The sequence below is a fragment of the Cavia porcellus genome, unplaced genomic scaffold, assembly GCF_034190915.1.
Source record: "Cavia porcellus strain 051 isolate PalLab524CR breed Dunkin Hartley unplaced genomic scaffold, mCavPor4.1 scaffold_1, whole genome shotgun sequence".
Classification (NCBI taxonomy): domain Eukaryota; kingdom Metazoa; phylum Chordata; class Mammalia; order Rodentia; family Caviidae; genus Cavia; species Cavia porcellus.
In genome coordinates this window covers 178253212-178275010 of record NW_026947484.1, presented here as the reverse complement: position 1 = coordinate 178275010, position 21799 = coordinate 178253212, and the positions used below count along the sequence as shown (strand labels likewise).

Sequence of the window (21799 nt, the reverse complement as noted above, 5' to 3'; positions counted from 1 at the left end):
ATGCACTGAAGGTTTGAGGACTCTGGTCCATGACTCCAGCCCATGCCCAAGTCAAATGCAACAAAGTTGATCTCACCAATCAGGAAGTCCAGCCAAAGGCCCTGTTAAAGCTACACAATTTCACCTACAGGATTGCAGCTCTTCCCGGAGGGGTCACAGCACAGAATAAACATGGAGAAACAGCACAGTCAGGCGAGTGTGCAGTGTGGCCACTTCATGTGTTTAACACGCCACAGTCAGAGTTCAGGGCTTGGGATCTTCACGTCCTCCTTGCTCTTCTTCCTCTGTATCCTGAATGAGGAACGCGGACTTCCTGGAGGGCTCTGCCACTGCCCAGCAGCTTGCTTCCCCTTGTAGACTGGAACACAAGGTGAGGCTTTGGACATTTCCTGGCACAGACATACCTGTTTGGGCTTTTTCCTGAAACACTGCAAGATGAAATATTGCTAAACCCGCAGAAACTAGATGTATCCTGGGGCCCCAGTCCTGAAATCCTCATCCAAGCTCCATAGCCCAGGGCCCCCTCCTCCCGTTGGCACATACCTGTGTACAACATGTCTGGTCCACTGGGCACAGTAAGGAAGCTGAGGCCACCTGTGTGTGCACGTTTGTCTAATAAATGCCTTGCCCCTGCCACTAATTCTTTCTCTGCCATCACCGTCCCTCTTAACTCAGTGACTTTGCTTACGTGTGGCAATACTTTGAATATCATGCCAGGTATGGTGGTGCACACCTGTAGTCTCAGTGTTCTGGAGCTGATGCAGGAGAACTGCCACCAAGTCAAGGTCAACTAAGACTACAGAGTGAGGTCAAGGCCAGTCTGAATTACATAGCAAAATCCTGTCTCAAACCACCCTCTCTCCAAATAGTTTGAATATCAGGAGATGCAAAATAAGGGCTAATTTTTAATTTATATCAATTTTGGCTCCATGGTAGAATTTCCACAAGAGCTTTGAAATTTGTATACAGTTAGTCTAGGCTGGAGCCAGGCAGTTACAGGCCCTCCATCATCCCAGGTGATTCCAGTAAGCACTGAGGAGCGCTGACCGGCTGTGGTGTTTCCAGCCCTGGTTTCACTGTGTGCATTTTAGGGTCAGGGTTTTAAAAAATTTACTGATGTTTGGCCCTCCCTCCCACTGTCGATATCATGTAATTCCATGTTGTTCTGAACATGAGTCATCCACGAGATATTTAGTAAAAGCCAGCAGCTTTTAGAACTTGCTAGTGGAGGAGCAGAAGAAGGCTCACAGGAGCTTGCAAGGAAAATCTAGGAAGGACCGTCCCAGGATGAGCAAGAAGGCTATGGAAAGCTGATAATGGAACTGACAATGGAAAGGGTGGCGCTCCTCTGGCTGTTCTGAGTATTTCCTGTTGACCTCAAAATGTTCAATTTTGTCTGTAAGTATGAAAAATTGCCACAAGGTGGCAGTAGTCCCTAAAGTAAAAGTTGGCGCCATCGCCTGTGTTCCTAAGGGGTTCGGGAGTTTTCCCATCCTTCATACTAGACAGAAATCCACTGAGCTCTCGGATAGCAGCTCCCAAAACACTGTAACTGAAACCGTCATCTGCCGGGGTGGTGTTGTGCACGCCTGTAATCCCAGCATCCGGGACCACAGCGGCTTGGAGGTCAGCCTGGGTTACAAAGAGTTCAAGGTCAGCCTGAACTGCATAGCAAGACCCTGTCTCAAAAACCAAAAACAAAATAAATAGAAGTGTGCACGTGCTCCCTGCTGGGCGAATGTGGCACTTTACTTACATGTTAGTGGAAAACTCCTCACTATGGCCCCAGATGGCAAGGGAACTTTCTTACTGCTCAGAGTAGCCCCATGGTTCTTTATTTTCCTTTAATTTTAAGAGAAATAAAACAGAGTAATGAAATGAATCAAAACAGTGATAATGTTACAGGCAACTGAATTAGAAATATTGTAGGCAGGCAGACAGGACTAGGTCCTCAAAGGAGCCAGTGCAGAGACCCAGATATGTTGGGGGGAGACAGACACCTTCTACTGTGGGCCAGGCCTCCAAGAGGAAAGATCAAACAAACGCATCCACATCCTAAGGACTGGTAGTCTAAATAATAGGTCTCTATCACCCTGAGGAAGCCAGGAGTCACCATCCCAATCCCCTACAGGAAGTCGATGTTCTTTAAGCATGCCCACTTTCTGCTTCACCATTTGTCCCCGGTTTAATCAATCTTACTTGAACAATTAATCTTATTGGTTAACCATAGTTCTGTCCCACCTTATGCCCACCTTGCTAGTTCCCAGGTTTTCCCAACCTTAGATTCCTCTCACCTCAGGGGTTTGCTCGATGAAAGGCCTTTGAAAAGACAGAATCTTTGGCAACCTTAATCTGTCAGACAGAAACCTTCTTTCTCTCAGTAAATACATTCTGCTCTTAACCTCCATTGTTCCTAAAATATATGCTTCGATTTTAGAGAACACAAACTCGTACTGGACATAGCGTAGGTTGGGAGTTTCATTCCCCTATAGATAAGACAGTAGGAAATCTACAGTAGTTACTGTACTGCGTATTGTTTTCCTTTTAGGATCAAACTCACAAACTGGTACCTCCCAAGCAGGGGTGTCGTCTTAGATATTGGGGTGTGGTCTGTTCTCTCCCCTGCTTACATACCAGCTGGCTCACAGGCGGCGCCTAACTTCCTTCCTTGTTAGCCCAGCGTCCTGAAGCGCTAGCTCTGTATGAGGCTTTGATGTGAGCACTTTACACGGATCCTGTGATTCAGTTTTTACAACACTCCTATGAGATACTTACTCATTTATCTTCATTTCAAATGAAGAGACTCACACCCCTAACATGCTCCAGGTGACATAACCAGCAGTGAAAGGAGGCTCGAAGCCTGTGCTCCTCCATCCCACGATTTCCTTCTCATCGTCTTGATCCAGTAGCAAAGTGACCACTGTTCCTGGGCCAGCTCCACTTCATCTTAGCCGAGGGAAGCCTGTCTGAGCACAGACCAGCACCAGGCAGGGAGCTGGCACCGCTGACAGATGGAAACCAGGCCTTTTGCACTGAAGTGGCTAAAGCACATCTGATAAAATCAGCCACCACGCTAACGCATGAACATCTGGGTCCTTTCCAGCTGCTTCCCCGAGAGCTGTGGGTATGCGGCCTGTCTTCCAAGTCAGACGGATGTCTACAAAAACCTTCTGGCCTCCCATAAACATCACTCCAGCTTGCCACCCCGCAGTGTCTGTTTTTCTTGCCTCCTGCTGTTTACACACACTTACACATACACACACGCACACGCACACACACATGCACACACACTTTACAAAACTACCCCAAAAGTAAGTGCCCCTTTCCTGTTGGATAGAGAAAACCTAAACATTCAATAAGCAGGCTATTCAACAATACAAAACTCAGTGCCTGGAAAAAGATGCATGTCACTGTCTCAACTTGACAGCAATGGGAGTATTGAAAATCTGAGAGCAGAGCTTGAATTAGAGATTCAAGCTTTCCATCCAGTTGTTGTGTCACCCATAGGATCTTGCTGTCACAGGCCTGGCCCAGTCTTAGAGAACCGTAAGTATAGTAAATCTATTTCCTAAAAACACAAAGGCCCCCAGTCCCTGGGTCTCCATAACCTAACATAAAGGACAGCACACACTTTCTTGTCGAATGCTCTAGCACTGGAATCCATCCCAGCAATCCTGCACATCCCAGAAGAGGTGCTGGCATGTTAATGGGGTTCACAGAGAGGTGTGCATCCCATGAAGAACCACACATTAATGGAGCATGTGCCGATGCCTCTTGGCTGTGTGATCCGTGTCTCACCTCAGAGTCTCTCAGGGCCGTGTGGTTGCTTGTACTTGCTCTAGTTTTCCACTTCTGAGCCTTGCAAACCGATGGAAGAAAATTCCTGTGGCTTCTGACATATTGGTTAGTGGGGTTAATTGCATCTGGCCTGCATTGACTGCCTGCTTATCTCCAGAGCTGCCTGCAGCTGTGGAATGTGCTTTAACCATGGTTGCATGAGTAGTTTCAGGACAGGGAATAACAGCCCTCTGGTAATAGTTAGTAGCAGCAATTGCATTGATGAGATGCATCTGGTTTTGGTGGAGCCTGGGGAGTTTGGGCATTAAATTTACCACTGTCTGCATCTTAGATTTCCCAGACTCCCAAATGGGGCAAAATTCGTTGCGTCACAGCAGTCTGAATCCATGAAGACCCTTCCCATGGTTGCGCTTGCTAAGTGTGTTTAAATATCACTGCCCGCCCTCTTCAAGGACAGGGCAGGTAAAGCCAGGCGTGGTTGCACACTTTTGTAATCGCAGCACTCGGAGGCTGAGGGAGATGGATCATTGCAAATTCGAGACCAGCCAGGACTACAAAATGAGTTCAAGGCAAGCCTGAACTGCACAGTAAGACCCTGTCTTAAAAAGACAGAAAAAAGTCTCCGTGAGTAGATTGGCTTTGCTTTCTAGTTACACCCTCCCGGCCATCCTCAGCAACAAACCCTCAGGAGGCTTCACAGACAGGAGTGTCAGCATCCCCCCAGGACTGGAGAAGCAGATGGCTGGGTGGGCTGCTACCTGGGAGTTCTGGGGTCTGTAGGTCAGGGTGGGAACAAAAGATTTTCATTTCCAATGCATTGCCAGGTGATGGTGATGCTGCTGGCCTACAGAATACACCTTAAAGTCACCTGGCGACATTATAGGAGATTTGTTAGAATTACATTGTTGACCCCAAATCACACCTAGAATCACTGATTTTTTTTGGGGGGGTGCCAGGAATTGAACTCTGGACCCCACACTTGCTAGCTAAGTGCTCTAACACTGAAACTCCAAGCTGAAATGCTGTGGGTGTCTCAGAAACTCACTTTTCGCTTACCCTTTCCATATCCGGCTAAATACACAGAGTGATTTTTCAGTCCAGTACTGACTCAAAGGCTTCCTTCTCGTCATCTCTGAGTTCTCCTTGATCCTCACATGACTTCGTCACTCACGTGCAAGGGTCACAGCTATTCCGGATGGCCTTTCCCATAATTCTGTTATAACCTGTAGTTTGAGGTGCAGTCCATGTACATGAGCTTTAATGAGCCCAAATAAAGAAAGGTTATTGCAAGTCAAGCCAGCAGATCTGACATATGTGTGTCTAGGTTTGGGATTTTGGAAGTTTCTGGGGCAAACTCAGGGATCTAAAATAATTCTTATCTCTGCTCCAGGTAGTAAAGGTAGGAGAAAGTTCAGAAGATTGGCCTGGGGCATTGCCCAGGTTCAGGGAAGTGGAGAGAAGTGGTCCTGTAGCCCACATATCAGTGGAGATGAGCCCAGGGCAATGCCACAGCCCTGTTTGTTATCAATGAAAGCTCTAGAAGGTACAGCATCCCAATCTACATTAGGGGATTTATAAAGAAAAAGAAAGAACTCTTGGTCAGGGGCTGATACTGACTCCTGGAGCCATCCTAGGCTTCCCTTGAACACACCTGGAGTTTGGGTTGGCAAAAGCTATGGCTTTTCCCTTAAAGTCAACATTGTCTTCTTCCTCCTGTTATATTAAGATGCTGAAAAATTAAAATAATTGATTAAAAGATAATTAGCAAAAATAGTTAAAAAGGTAGTTATTAGCAGTATTGTCATTCTGTACTGAGCTCATTACCCTAGTAACCAAACACCAACCACATAGTTATAGATTAACTAACAGCATAGTTATGTTGTTTTGTATGCATGCCCCCCCACCAAGTAACCTGTGTGCTATGTCAACTTTTGTTCCCCTTGTAAGAGACAAATGATGCTGTGTCAACCATTGTTTCCTTTATGAGAGACAAATATTCCTAAAATTGGCAGACCAAGGGCTATAAATTGCCTAACCACCCACTGTAAAATGCCTCTTACCTCAAGCAAAGGGGAACAAAGACCCACCTTGTTTCTGTTTTTCATCACTATGTACTTAATGATCAATGAGCTAATCATAAATAAACTATAAAAATAAGTCAAAATTCTAACTCAATTGCACAGCTTTGCAAATTCCATCTGCACTGTGTTGCTGGGCCAGATAAAATAAAAGCGCTTCTTTTAAAAAAGACATCTTGCCCCGTTTATCATCTCAGGGATCTTGCCCCGTTTTTCATCATGGGGCCTTGTTTTTTGGGTGGGTTACAACACCTCTTAACTCTCAGTCAGGGCGAGGGACTCTCATGTTAGCAAGTCTTGCTTATGACTCCAGATTTTGAGACTCCAAGGGGTGGACTTCAATCCAGCCAGGTTGGGGAAATCATCAGGGAACAGAAAAGACGAAATGAAAGGATTATTCACATGTGGTGGGTGAGTGCACCATCTTTCTGGATGGAAGTGGAAGGGAAAAGTTAATGTAATTGCCACAAACCCAGGGCCATGAAATTAAATGCCAAGTTTCACTGTGTATCAAGAAATCACGTTACTCATTAAGTATGGGAGAATCATTGTCACAGCCAGTAAAAGGCTGGCGGGATTTACAGGCAGACAGAAAATTCTGAGAGTGAGTTAAGTCTTTCTCCAAAGTAAAGAAGTGATCTCAAGACATGCTATTGTGAAGATCCAGGGAGGGTTAACCAATACCCTAAATGCTGGGGAAAGGCTGAGTTTTACAAAAGAGCGGGAAACATCCTTGGCTTCTCTTTGGCCTCCATTTAGAAACGTCAGTTTGATCACTGATAATTTCAATTTTAAAACATCTGAAGGGAATTTTCCTGCCGTAGTAACATAGAAATAAGTGGTGAGGGACAAAATCAGAAAAAAATAGTTAATTAAGACTTTAGACTCAGGGACTTGGTTATATAAATTTGTTTCCACCTTTACAGCTTGCTTGGCACCTTAGCAAGTTACATAATAGTGTTAGAAACATTAGCCTGACCTGACTTACAAGCTGGAGTGCAGAGATCGTTGACAAATAAGAGTCACTCAGTGGAGAGAAGGTCACCTCAGGGAAAACTTGAGGCTGGTATTGCTACAAAGGGCAATATTTATAACTTTTCCAGGAGCTAAAAGAATTTCAGATGCCCTTTTCAAAACCCAAATAAGTCAGAGCCAAGTTTGGTAGCACAGGCCTTTAATTCCAGCACTTGCGAGGCTGAGACAGGAGGATTGTTGTGAGTTGGAGGCCAGCCTGGGCTACAAAATGAGCTCAAGGCCACCCTGAATTGCATAGTGAGACCCTGTTTCAAAAAGACCGCTTCCAAAAAAAGAATTAAAAGCAAACAGAAAGGAACTGGGGATTTAGCTCAGCAGCATAAGCACCTGCCTTGCAAGGTACCCTGGTACCAATAAAAATAAAAAAGACAAAAAAACCCAGAAAAACAAAAATCAAATAAATCAAATTAAAAAAATTTTTTTCAAAATATTGAAAGATCAAAAAAGGACCAGAGACAGTGTTAAGTTGTGGCCATGAGTCAGCCCATCCTGTGAGGCCCTGTTTCCTCCACAGCCACTACGTGCACTGGATCCGTGTAACACTCAGTGGGTTACCCAGCCTCTTAGCTCCTCCCCTCTACCTACCCCACCACCTCTCTTCTGCACTGACCACTGACCACTGAGAGGAGCCCTCCTCCCCCAACACTGAGGTGCCACCAAACCCCGGTCAGGTTCACAAGAGCCAGGGCTGTTGAAAAAGTCTTCTTCTAGCCAGGGCAGCACAGTGGGTATCAGCTGATGCTGCTAGTTCCCTCAGGCTGAGCCGTGGGAGGAGAACCCTGAAGGACCGTGGTACAAAAAGACCATGAGGGCCTCGGGCGAGACGTAGTATTTTCTTTTATACTAGGGAGGGCCAGAGAGAAGGTTCTGAACTTAAATTGGCTGGGGATGGTGGTACAGTGTCCATCTCCTCTCACCTCCTAGTGAGAGGCTTCGTGGAGGCTGTCTCCAGGGACATCCACTGTTGGTGTAGTAGTTTAGCTTTGTGAGTAAGCAATCAGTGATGCCTGGCATAGTGGTAGCTTAGGTAAAGGAAAATAAAGTAGCCCAACCAGGGTACAAGCTAATTCAAGCAGCTAAGCCAAGTTTAGAGACCCAAACGCAAACACACAAACAAAGGATCAAAGAGTGGGATAAGCCAGATTGGGCTTTGGCAGCCAGTCTCTTCAGACCTAGACCTAGACCTAGACCTAGACTGAGGAAAACTTTAAAATGCAAGTCAACCAGTTTCTTTTCAAACTTTCCTGAGCTCATCTCCTTGCAAACAGGCCCTGAGCTCATCTCCTTGCAAACAGGCCCCCCTGCACTGCCATCTCTGAGCTCTGCTTGCCTATTTTAAGGCCAAGACAAAGCTCCCTGATTGGAATTTCTGCTTTGAATTCCCTCGTAACAGATTTCCATTATGAGCTTTCTTTTATTATTTCAGTAAAACCCTGATAACCTCCTCCTTTGGTTGGTGGCTTCGGTCTTTGTCCTTCATGGCACCACAAGCTCACTGCATGAGATAACATCCCTGGAGGTCCCATGGAGGTCTGAGTCCCAGATGGGAGTTTCATGTTCTTTTCATTTTGCAGTATGTTCTTGGTGAGCTGTGTTTCCATTTAGGAAACAGAGATTTATACTTTTCTGTGTTTTTGTACTAGACAGCATCAAAGGCTATATCTCTCGGTCATTTAACTGGCAGTAGGGTAGATTTGGGGAAAAATATGGCTTATACAAAAAGGCAGGGTTTCCTCCGCTACTTAAAGGCAGCTAGCAAGGCCACTACTGCTCTCTCTTCTGGAAGGGTGGGTTTCACTCCGGCCTGATCCACCTCCCACAGGTGTAGTTGAGCCCACTGTGTCTCAGTTTCCTTTGATCTTCTACTAGTGAGGGGGCAGTTTGAGCTCTTGAAGCTCTCAGTCTTTGAGCCGGAGGGGATGATGGTTAGGGGTGAGCTGCTCCTTTAATTCACCAAAGCATGATGAAGAAGAGGCTCTTTCACTGCTGAAGACTCTTTACTCCAACTTTTTCCTGCCCCTTTCCTCTCCCTCTATCTCTGTCTATCTCTCTGTCTCCCTCTATGTCTCTGTCTCTGTCTATCTCTCTCTGAGGCATGTTTTACCCAGACCACGGAAACTTTTCCTGAGAAAGTTTTCTTCCCAATTTGGACATCTCCCCTCCCTTCTCCCCCATGCCCCAGGAATGCTGTGTGAACAGGAACGACTGACTGGTTTTACCACGAGGTCATTACAACACAGAAGCTTATTTTAGTAAAACAGAAAACAGTTTTCAGAACTCCACAGCCCTGGTCTCCAGGGCACTGCGTTTCTTTTATCATGGTTTCCTCTTGAGCATATCACCCTGCTGGTAAGTGAGTTCTGTGCTCTGAGATATGCTCACGGAGGGCTGCAAAAAGAAAAACCTTCAGCTAATAGGAGCCAAGGGAATGACAGGAAAAGGGGGCTGAAATACCAGGAAGAGCGACAGTCTGGTTCCAGCCCCGTTCCCTGTTCCCTCAAGTACCGTCAGTTTCTCTGGTGCTGGCTCTGAATGGGTCATGCTCAAAGGCTGCCTTAGGAAGAGAGAGAGAACAAGGAGGGCTGGGCAGAGATGCCTGCTCTTTCCTTTTTGTTTTTCAATATGGAAAAGCTTGATGTGGAAATTTGCTTTCCCTCATTTCCTAGAAATGCATACTTCATAGCTGACTCCTTTAGATCCCACATTGCAAAAAAAGCATCACCTAGTCTTTTCCTACAGTCCTACCTGACCTGAGCACCTCCTAGAAAATACAAACGAATGATTGCTAAAGGAAAATGCATGAATCACAGCACTGTACCTTTAAAGGACCTGTCCCTTTGGAAGGCATATTTACATAGAAACCAACTGTATCTATCAGAGAAGAGGTTTCTCATAGTGACTGCAATACCCCAGGTCACAGGATCCTGTACTGTGGTAGCATCTAAAGATTATAGTAAACCATCGGCCTAAAACTTCTCTTTTGTTTGTTTGTTTGCATGTTTTTTTTGAAACAGGATTTCACTATGTAGCCCAGGCTGGTCTCAAACTCACAGCAATCCTACCTCAGCTTCCAGAGTGCTAGGTTTACAGAGGTGCACTACCACACCTGGCCTAAGACCCTTCTCTAAGGAGTCATGCTTCCATGGTGTAAAAGGGTTTTTTCTTTTCCTTCTGTCTCTTACTGGTGTTAACTGATTACAAAAAGGAGGAGAGGATGGGCAGAGCCAGGTTGGTACCAGTTGGAAGAGAGTTTTTCTGTTCTAAGCTTAGGGGCAACTCCCCTCCGTCCCTTTCTTCTCCACAGCCCCCAATGGCATCATTGCCTCCTGTTACACCTGGGAAATCTGTGGCTCGGGAGGTAACTCAAGCAATGAATTCACTGCCGCTGCAGTGCTGAGCCAGGGTTGGGAAGGATGGGCCCACCTGGCTGTCTAGGGGCAGCGCCACAGGGGATTCCCTCTGGGAGCTGGAAGGCCTAGGGTCCTAGGAAGGGAAACTTGCCAGGCCAGGATTTACAGCCTGCACTGGCTGCTGTCCACCTGAGGAAAGCTTTCTGCTCCTGAGTGGAGAGTATGCAAAAAAGGTAGTCCCTGTTCTGAGCAGGGTGGGGAGGAAAATCAGAGTGGAGGAGAAGTGACTTCACAGACAGTCATCTGAGCCCTTCTTGGGAGCCAGCTTGACAGGTAGGAGGGTATGTGTGTGTGTGTGTGTGTGTGTGTGTGTGTGTGTGTGTGTGCACGCGCACGCCTCTGAAATACACATTGTTCTGGTCTAATGCTCTTGGCAGCAGCTGTCTTGTGGGAAGAGACCACAGGGACAGAATGACCAGCCCTTCCCCTCCCCTCTCCCTTCAAGCTCTAAAACAGGGAACATTCTGTCCTCAGCCCACCCCAGGCACCCGATTGACTGCTGCTCCCTAGGGGAAGGCAGAGGCCCCTCACACAAGCCTTGGTAGTGGTCAGTCAACTGACCCAACCTTGTGAGCACTGAGCTGAAGAGTTTTCCGTGTCTTGTAATCACTGTTACTTCTTGGAATCTGGCCTAGTAAGCCATTGCTCAAGAAACCACAGTGTCAGACTGAACAAGGAGGACTCTAGGCACTGGAGAGATTCGTGGGTGGTTTCCAGTTAGCAGAGTCTTTCACTAACTCTTGCCTTTCAGTCCTGTGGGTTCACCCCTTGAGGCTCTGCTCTCTCCCTGGTCACTTTCTCCCAGTGACTTTCGCTGCCTGCTCATTGCTGCCCCCCACTTCCTCTGAGTTCCTCAGGGCCTGCTTACTGTATTGGGAGTAAGATGCACCGCTGTGTTACACCTTCTGAGCCCTCTCTCTGGGTCCTGGCTGTTTTATTCTGTTAGTCGGTTGTCCTGTTCAGCCGTGTTTCATGTCCTCTGTTGTCCTTCTGGGGACATGGGATGGCTGCATTATAGACAGCTGAGCTGGATAGAAGTATTATCGGGTGTCAGACAGGGCTGGGTCCTAGAGGAAGTCAGTACAGAAGATGAAAACACATTGCAGCTGTGGACATTGGAGGCCAGGCCTCATGATACAGACAGAATGACCAGGCCCACAAGCCTCCCCGAGAGATTTAAAATTAACCTTCATATCAGTCTCTCTGGTGGGTGGTTGGAACTCCCTGATGCATCTCTTCCTGAAAGGTCTTTGTTTATTCTAGGTACACTAGCCACATGCTCTGCCTCCCCACCTAAATGACTAAACTCTCAATCTTACTGCTTGATCATAATTTCGCCCCACCTATGCCTTCTCAGTGATTTTGCACCTTTGTGATTTTACTGTATGAAACTTAGTTTGTAAACTAGAATGCATGGCAACACATTTTCTAGGCCCCTACCTGTCCTTCTCAGGAGCTGGCTCTCTCAACAAAATTTTCCTATTCTTAAGTTCTATGGCTCCTTAGAATTCATCTTATGATTTTGAGGAACAGGAACTTGGTGTACCTCTTGCAGATTGGGAGTTACATTTATTTCCCCTCTATCAACTGCCCTCCTTCATATTCCTTAAATGGAGATGTGACCAGGTGTGAACAAAAGAGACCTGAGAGCTGAAAGGGTTTTGGCCCAGACAGGACACTGTAGCTGGTAAAGCCAAGGAGTTACTATCTCCCCCACCCTTAGGAATCTACCTCTGGTGCCAAACAAAGACCAATGGGCTACCTGTGCATCCTTAATGCCCCCTTAGGTTCCACCCCAAGCCGAGGCTACTTATGTACCCCCCTCCATGTGTTCCACGGAGAGATCACTGGCCCCGGGGTGGAGATGCCAGCCCCAGAAGGTCGGGGGTGTCTCTCCCCACATTCTCAAAATAAAGGTCATTTATATTTCATACTTCTTATCTTTTCAGCCGCCGCCGCCGGTCCCCCACAGTTCTATCAAGAGCTGGTACAGTACTGCTACTGCTCTTCTCCTGCTGCTCCCATGAGGGTGACCAATCGTGATACAGTGGTGCCAAAGACTGGTGATGAGATTAGGGAAGCCTGAATTGCTGTATTTGGAGGAAAGCTGCCCTGGAGATGTGTTCAAATGCATAGTGGACTTTTCACAAGTGGAAAACAAGATCTTGCTTATTACCAGAGCAAGCATAGCTTACCCTGATTGCCGTGCTGCCTTAGCATCTGCTGTCTTCCGTGGTTACAGGGTTTGAATCACTCTGGTTGTCTTTGGGCTCCTGAAACAATGCAGGATCTTTTGTTTTTCAGAGTCATTATATATCCTGTTCCCTCTGCCTGAAATGATCTGACTTCTAAGCATGGTTCATTTTCACTCTTACAGAGAGTGCATTGAAAGAAAAATAAAAAGTCAGTGTCTAGAAGAGTTCTACAAATTAGGAGAGATGAAAGAGTCGGGCTGTTAGGCAGGAGCAAGTAAAAAGGATATAGCCATAACTTCTAACTTATTTAACCATTTATGGAGTGCTCACTTTACAGGATGAGACATATTTTATGTGTTGGGAAAGTGAGGTAAGTCAGACATTCTCCCCAACTTAAAGGAATACATAGACATGGAGGGGAGATCCCAAAACTAGGATGAGTGTGAGAAGAAGGTTCAGGAAGCAATGTTACCTGTCACAAATGCTGAGGAGACAAAAGAAAGGAAGTTTAGGTAGGAGAACATGCTTAGCGATCATGGCTAGTGATCCTCAATTTTTGGGGCAGAAGAGGCTTGGAGGAGGCTGATGACTGAGAGGAAGGTGTAATGAACCTTAAACCAATAATGATCCTTGCCTCTTATTGAGAATGTCAGGAGCTTTCACATACATATTAAGTCCAATCCTTCCAAAAGTGAATGCTGTATTCCTCATTTTAAAGAGAACGAAATCCAAACTGAGAGGTGAGGTTGGGTAACCCAAATCACACGTCAAGAACAGCTGGACTAAATTCAGCCATGCTGACTCCATATCCCATGCACTCCCCATTACCTCATGTTATGCTTTGTCCAGATGTCCCCCCAGAGCCTTATGTGATGAAAGGGTTTTTTCAGAGGTGGCTGAATCTAAAGTGTGCGATTGATTCTAGTGCAATCCTGGGATTAAGGGTGGGTGATTGCTGGATCAGTCCACTGATTGGATTGGTACCACCCTAATCCCAGTAGACTAAATACTACATAAGGCACAAAAAGAAGCCTGTGTTGCTCTCTCTCTCTCTCTCTCTCTCTTTCTGCTTTTTCTGTTTTTCACCACCAGAAATTTTGCCCTTTTGCCCTTTTGCCATGTGCCACTCTGTCTTGGAGTCAGCTGGTTATACACTGAAACCTCCACAAACTGTGAGCTAAATAAACTTTTCTCCCTTTTAACTTTGGGCATTGAGTATTTTGTCTCAGCAACAAGAGAAAAGTATGCCAGACAGAGGTGCCCTCAGATGAGGCCATTCCTGTAAGAACATTTGGAACAATGAAGAAAGGACAACTCAAAGCACTGTACAAGGGTGATTACTTTTTAAAAGCAAAGGACAATGTTGTTCTGGAGAGTTTCCTGAATTTTCATTGGAGTATGAAAAACAACTAGTACATGTTATTCATTTGCATGAAAGGAATCTCAATGAATCCCAAAACTGGAGTAAATTCCTGGATGGTTCCAGAAGAGGTGTACACAGAGAGAATCTGATATAAGGGAAAGGCACCTTAGTTTACTTCAAGGTCATTCACAAAGTTCAACATTAACCAGGAAAGACCTGCTTTTCCCCATCATCCAAGTAATACCTGCTTCATTTTGTCGTTAGGTTTCAAAACTTGTATTTATCCCAGGAAGCACATAAGTGACTCAAGTTAGGCTAAAAAGGGTGCAATGTGTAGGGAACACATTCTTTCCAAACAACAGTGTGTGTATGTGTGTGTGTGTGTGTGTGTGTGATTGCGTGTGTGTGTGCCTTATATCACTATATATCTTCACTAATTGATAGTTTTTGTTTTGGTACCCAGGATCGAACTCATGATCTTGCACTCACCAGGCAGGCACTTATATACTGCTGAACTAAATACCCAGCCAATAATGGACAATTTTTAATATGACATCCATTTATAGCAAGAAGCAAAGAGAAAGGAAGGAAACAAATCTGTGATGAGCTGGAATGTGTAGTCTCAGTGGCAGCTGTCAGATGACCATCCTTTTCTAAAGACTCCTTAAACACTCAAAGCAATAGATGATATTGGCCTGACTCTCTTTACTCAAGAAAGACTCAAGATGAAGTGAGTGAATGCAGTGACTTCTGCCTGAATGTAGTGACTTTTACATGAGATGTCCATCAAGCATAGCAACCAGAAAAGCTTTTCTGAATTCTCGAGCTCGGTATCTGAAGAATCAGAAACTAGTAAATATGAGTTTGCTAATATCCATTAATCCCTGGTCATTGCTAAGGCACTCCATTGGCTAATGTTCCTGCTTCATTTTCAAATTTTTCCACATTTGGGAATGAAGCTGGTGTCCTATAGGACTCCCTCTCCCCAAGGAATGAACTCCATAGCAAACTCCTGGGTCCACAGCAATGTCTTATGCAAGCAGAATGGTGCTGCATTGATTTTTTTTTTTTTTATTATCGGTACCGGGGATCGAACTCACGACCACCTGCTTGCAAGGCAGGCATTTATGCCACTGAGCTAAATCCCCAGCCCCGCTGCATTGATTTGATAGCACTGTTTCATCCTAAATGGTGAACAATCTGACCTGAGGAATCTGTTGTTCTTTGAAAGACAAGATTATGTTTCCTCTGTGAAGTTTCTCTCCCATAAATCTTACAGGAGTGAGTCCAGTTCTTGCTCACAGCTCAAAGCACAAATTGAGGTTGTTGCTTCAGTTCAGGGAGTTCATAGAAGGCTCCAGGCTGAGGTATGTGGCTGAAAAGATAGCTTCAAGCTGGACCATATAAGCCAAGATTCCGGGCAGCTTGAGAGATCCTGGGAGCTTTCCTTTGCGGAAATGGATAGTGAGCTGGTTTGGTGGGCCTGTGTGGGTTCTTTATGGCAGATGGACACTGAATGCTAGTTTTAAGGCTGGATTCTTCTTTTGTTTTGGTACTGCCCACCTGACACGGAGGCTCTGGGATGCTGGCTCCTTGATGAGTCTTTTGATAGTTTTCCAACAAGTGTTGGTCTTCTTCTAGAGGGAGCATTCGGTCAGACCCCACAAGCTGGCCCGTTGGCTTCACTTGAATATTTTCCTGGTGAAAAGCTTGGACTGAGAGGTGCATCTCAAGGTGTGTGTGCCATGGAGACTCAGCAGCCTGAAGACAGCTTCTGTCAGCTTCATCTAGCATCCTCCCTTCATCAAAAGCTGCCTCTTCCCGAGACACTGAGCTCCTTCTCTCCTTGTTAATCCAAACAGCACTGACCATGGATTCAGCAGGAGCAGCTGGGTTCCCTCCTGAGAAAAAGGGCACAAGCAGCAGCATCAATGAGACATAGGTGGGAAGCTGTCCTTTAGGGCAGGGTCCCCAACCCCTAGACCAGTCCCTAGCCTATTAGGAAGCAGGCTACACAGCAGGGAAGCTCGTAGTTCATATTAACAGCAGCTTCTCATAGTTCGTATTACCTCGCGAGCTCCAGGACCTGTAGCAGATAAGGGGCTAGGGACTCACAGGAGCCGGAATCTATGAACTGCGCATGTGTAAGGAATCCAAGTCTCGCGATCCTTTGAATCACCTCTCACCCAAAGAAAAATTGTGCAGAAGTGGTCCCTGACGCCGAAACAGTTGGCAACCGCTGCTTTAGGGGGTTCAGACATTGAGAATATTGCACGAGCACAAACACATGTAAACACACGTCATCTCACTAGTACATGCTCATTCTCCCTCCAACATATACACACTCACACACAATTAGTCATCCACTCAACATGGATTTATCAAGCACTTCATATGTACCAGGTCTCACGCATTCCAGGTTTCAGCAACACTGTAGTGAACACTGAGGCAAACCCCACACCTTCGTGCATGTGTCTTCTTATGTATGAATTTCTGTTCATATACATTCATATATATAAAATCATATTCACATATATATGAATAAAACTTGAAACAATAGACAATGGGAAAAAACAATAACTGAGGGTGAAAACCTGAAATAATGGTGTGAACTCTGGGGAAGATTGGAAGCTAGCATTTGAGACCAGAAGAGTAGCACGCCTCCCCCCCCCCCCCCCGTAGTAAAATTTGGATCTGGGATGACCTCCAAAAGCTCATATGTAACAGCTTAGTTGCCAGACTATGGCACTCACTGGGGGTGTGCTCTTCAAAAGGACACTGGGATGCCAGTCTGTCCCTGTCTTTTTCCCAGCCACCATGAGGTGAGCAGCCTCCTTTGCCAAAATATATAGTACTATTCTGCTTATGACCCCAAAGCCATATGGCCAAACAACAGTGAGATGAGACCTCTAAAACTCTGAGTCCAAATAAATTTTTTCTCTTTTTAACTTGACTTTCTCAGATATCTTGTCACAGCAACACAAAGCTAACTAACACATTCATGCACCTATATATTCATATACATGCACTGGGGAAAAGATTATTTTTCATTTATTTTCTGAGCCTCTGACAATATGTTTACCACCCAAGGCAGAGCAAATAGGAGCTGTGTTTTAAAGCAGCTCCAAGTAAAGGACTTTCCTTGGTCTTCCTTCTAGGCAAGAGACACTTTGGGGAATATATTTGCAGTACCTGCTACTTTTTTGAACTATTCTCAGAGCTGAGAATACTGACCAATGTCCCTCTTTGTTGTCAGGACCACTTCTAAAAAGACACTTTGTAGAATACAGTAGCTCTTCATGAGTTCTTGGGGCCAGTGAGTTGTGGGAATGACTGAAGGCAGGTCGATGTCCAGCCTGGGGTCTCTCTGAGATGTGAGTTAGGTTTGCTTAAGTGTCTCAGCATCTGTTACCATAGGAAGCTGAGTAGGAGGCAAAGTGCACAGCAAGAGCAAGGAGATAAAACTGGCAGAATAAAGTCTGCATCTCAGGTTCCTGAATGCAAAAGAAACAGAAGAGCAGATGCATGCGGTCGTCCCTGCAAACAGCTACACCCCAGTAAACAGAATTCCAGAGGAAAGACTGAAGACTTATTCCTGATTTGTAACTAAAACTATATTCTTAGTATGACAAGCCTGAAACCTTTGCAGAAATTCAAAATGCAATGCACTTATCTGAGAATAAAGAAAGAAAGGGATGTGAGAAGAGAACCTAGGAACTGTTATCCTGATCCAGTCATGAGTCCAGCAGGAGCAGTCTCAGGGGAGATACGCAGGACCTACTTAACTGTCTGTGCTAGCCTATGGGCCAGAGTGAGGAGAGAGTAAACTAGGAGGCCTTTGAGAACTTGATCCCAGAGCGGAACCTGCAGTCTCAGTACCCTGCAGTCTCAGTACCCTGCACGCCTTTGAGGTACTGCCTGCTCTTCACTGTCCAAGCAAGAGAACCAAGGTCATGGAAACGCACACTGTTATGGCTTATATCGCCATCTCTGGGTGTCCTCCACAGAGCCTCATGAGCTCACAGTGGGGCTGTGGAGAGTTGACTGGATCTCATCAGTCCCACTGATGAGTTTATAGCTAAATGAGAGGTTGGGAGAGGAAGCCTGGTTGGGTCACTGGGGTGTGGCCTGGAAGGGTGTGTCTTCCTCCCACCTCCCTCCATTTCTCTCCCTGCCAGGCCATGGGCAGTTCTCCTCTGTGATGCTGCTCTACACACTGCCTTGCAACAAGGGAGTCACGGCCAGGGAATGGTAAATTCTGCGGGCTAAGTAGACTTTGGGATGCTTTGGGATCATGCCCAATGAGCAGGTAGATCTGTGAGTCTGATTTGCAGGTGAGTTACACACTATAATTTGATTTGATAGGGGTTTAACTTTATTAATGTTTGCCCAATGACTGACTGAACAGATCCGCTGGAGGGTGGGACAAGGCTTTAGGAACCTTTTGGCTTATGCCCTACAGAGATGGGAGCTAATTGGCTGTTCCAGTTCAGTTCAAATGGATCCCACACATAGGTAAGTAATGAGAGATGGGCTACTTTAGTTCAGAGGTGCCCCTTTTGGAGACAAAAGACTTTGTCTTGGTGACTTTTGGAAACTCGCCTTTTGAAAACCACTTCCTATTATGGACAATGAGGTCTCTCTGGCTCCTGGGTCCTTTCCAGACTAGCCTGGCAACAGGCAGAGCATTCCTTTTGTCCTCTGCACTGTAGAAATAACCACAGAAGGGGCTGGGGATTTAGCTCAGCAGCATAAGCACCTGCCTTGCAAGCAGGCAGTCGTGAGTTAGATCCTGGTACTGATTAAAAAAAAAAAAAAAAGAAAAGAAAAGAAAGAAATAACCACAGAAACTCTTGGGGCAAGGTTTTGACCTTACAGAGGAGCTTCCCTCTAGGAGCTGACAACCACTTCTAAGCCTCATGCTCTTACTTGCCACCTGGAATTAAATCAGCACCTGTGAGATGAAGATGTTTATCTCTGATCTCAGCTCCCTGGATGCTCTCTGGAGCCAGATGAGCTTGGGTGGCCCATAGGTCCCTGATCCCAGCACTTCCTCTGGTTACCCAGCTCCCCTGATGTTAGAGTTATCAGTTTTCTTTCTCCAGAGTCAGTTTCTCTAGTTTGCAGGAGCCAGAGAGCCTCACCACCCTAGCTAGCCTATAAGAAGTGCCAAGCCCAGTTCACCAGGCTGACCAGTTTTGCAAGATTAGAACCAGGAACCTAGGTACAGAGGCCAGGAACAACACTGCTGGACAAATACCTGACTGTGGGACAGACTGAGCGGAACTGCCCTAAACTAGCCTCCCCTTCTCTAGCTTTGTTTTTAACTCAGCCAACAGCAACTTTGCTCTTTCCCTTTGGGAGAGTGGAGTGCTGTGGCTCCACCCTCCTCGAGGCTCAGTCCTCCACTCTGCCAAGACAGGTCCTGGACTCCCAACACCTGTTCAGCCTTACCTTTTGGGAGCACCATGAGGTGGGCCTGGGTCCTCTGCTGCCTCCTCAGACTTTCATACTGGGCTCGCAGGTATTGGATGCTGACGTGAGGCCCTTGCCCTGGCGCCTGAGTCCTAGTGTGCTCAGCCATAAGGTTGAGCTGGGACCCCAGCTGCCAGAAGTGGGGCAGGGCTGGGCACGGGCAGGCCAACTCCTTCATCCGGGTCCGGGAGAAAAGCAAACAGTTAGGGGAGAGGCAAGGGAAAGAGGAGGAGAAAAGAGAGGGAGGGGGGTGGGGGGAGAGAGGAGCTGGTGGGGCCAAAGGAAGGCAGAAGAGGGACTGGGAAGATAAGGAGGAGGGAGAGACTCAAGGGGAGGGAAAGGCAGAGATAGGGAGACGTTGAGAGGAGGAAATCAAAGGAAGGATCAGAATTAGGAAGAAGATTTGAGGAGAAGGCAAGAAAGGAGTAGCCAAGAAGAAAGAAAGGAGGAAAGAGGTGACATAAAAGGAGAATTAGTGGGATCTGGGAAGACATCGAGAGAGACAGAAGAGGAGTAGATGCTTGGGGAGCAGGGGGGTGGGGAGAGGGAAGAGTGGAGGACTTAAAGAAAATCACAGCTTCCAGGATCCTGGTGGGAATCCAAGCAGGCGTCTTATTCCAAGTCCTTTCTTGTCCCTCAAATTTTGAATCCAATTCCAGGAGCCAGGGTACTGGCCCCCATTATCTGACAGAGCTGGAGCAGGGATTGAAGACAGCCTGGTTCCTGCTCACTCACACGTGGTCCACTGGAGCTCGGTGGCTCATCACAGCCTGCTGCTTTGTCTCGGAGCCATCAAAGGGACACCTCCAGCAGCCCAGCAGAGTTTTGCTTGGGGTGGACATGCTGTGGCTGTGCACTGTAGAGCAACTCAGCTGCAGAGATTTCGACTCACCCCAACACACCCTAGGCAAAAGCCCAGCCCCAAAGGCTGCCATGGGGAAGGAGCCCAGGGGAGCTCTGGCCTTTAGCCAGCCCCACCTCTTTGATATTTGATGCAGCCTCTGTGTTCTCAGCATTTTCCAGCCAAGCAGTAAGTTTATCCTACCCGCAGCTAGGTGTGCATTCACGCGCTGCTTGCCACCCTGTATAGCTTCTTCCCATGCCAGTCCCCTTTGATATCTTACCAGCTGTGACTTCTTCTTGTTCCACTTGTCAATTGAACCTTTGTCTATCTTCTCCTAACATGGCACTTACAGACTGCTGCTCACCCGATGCACCTGCCCTACACAGGCAGTGGTTGAGGAGGCAGTGGACAGTAAACGGCCGTTGGGTAGCATGCTACAGTTGCAAGAACTGGGCGGCTTCAGCAACAGCCTTCCCCGCAGGGTCCAGAAGTCTAGAAAGTCATGATCAAGGGATGCACAGGATTGGTTTCTTCTAGGAGCTGAGAAGGAAACTCTTGTGTCTCTTACCTAACTTCCAATGCTGTGCTGGCAGTCTATTTTCTATCTTATAGAAGAACCACCTGACCAGGGATATAGATCAGCAACACGAGTGCCTGCCCAGCAAGTGCAAGGTCCTGAGTTCAACTCCCAGCACCAAAAGAGAAAAAAAAACAACAACAAACAAACAAACAAAAAAAAAAAAAACACCAGTCCCTGCCTTTATCATCACCTGATGCTCCCTGGGTGCCTATGGTTCCAATTTTTCCCTCTTTGTAAAGATAGTATTCACTGGATGAGGGGGTCAACCTAATGACTTTGTCTCCATTTAACCAACTCAGCAAGGGACCTGTTTCCAAATGAGATCGCACTGGGAGGTTCCCAACTTAGGCTTTCAACATGTGAATTCTGGAGGGATAAAATTTAACCCATGCCAGGTGGAGGGATGACAATTTCACACCAGAGACAGGCACAAAAGAGGAGCAAACTGGATGTCACATTTGTGATACCTATGACCTGGGGTCTTCAGGAGGGAATTAGATGCTTGGTAGAAAGATCTTAGCTAAAAATGCTGATGTCATTATTCATGAAGATGACACAGTGTACTCCTGGAGAAGTCTTATTAATACTCAGGAATGTACGGAATCAAGATATAGCCCCAAATAATTCCTTATTTTTTTTCTTTTCAGGCTCCCCTTAACCTGTTCAAGTTCATGTTCAGTGGCCATAAAGTGGCCCTCTCTTTTGCTGTCTTATTTTCTTCTTTGACCATTCTTGTCTCAGATCTTTTTCTTGGTCCTTGGTCCAGGATGATGTTACAACTATTGTAGCGGGGGAACGAATGGTCCAAACTGGGTGATCTTCAACAAGAATTTGAATATACTTTTGAATATACTCCCTGTGTTAGTATGTGCCTAAAAGAAAATTGTTTTCTTTTTCCCTGCTCATTGCAACTTTCTTTCTATGATCCTGGATTGGATTGGGCAGAGCTCCATCTGTAGAGTGGGTATGCATGCTTAGAAGAGGGGTAAGGAGGAAAAATGCCCGCTGTGCCTCATAGGAA

General features: G+C 46.3%; 1 protein-coding gene across 1 annotated transcript; it reads right to left on the bottom strand.

The window, feature by feature from the left end:
* Positions 1-14379: 14379 nt before the first annotated feature.
* Positions 14380-20248, bottom strand: CUNH9orf152 (chromosome unknown C9orf152 homolog). Its single transcript, XM_003463808.4, has 2 exons — positions 19334-20248; positions 14380-15780 (listed from the first exon to the last, which is right to left on the bottom strand). The coding sequence occupies exons 1-2, from the start codon at positions 19530-19532 to the stop codon at positions 15269-15271; spliced, it is 711 nt and encodes a 236-aa protein (XP_003463856.1). The 5' UTR covers positions 19533-20248; the 3' UTR covers positions 14380-15268.
* Positions 20249-21799: the final 1551 nt, after the last annotated feature.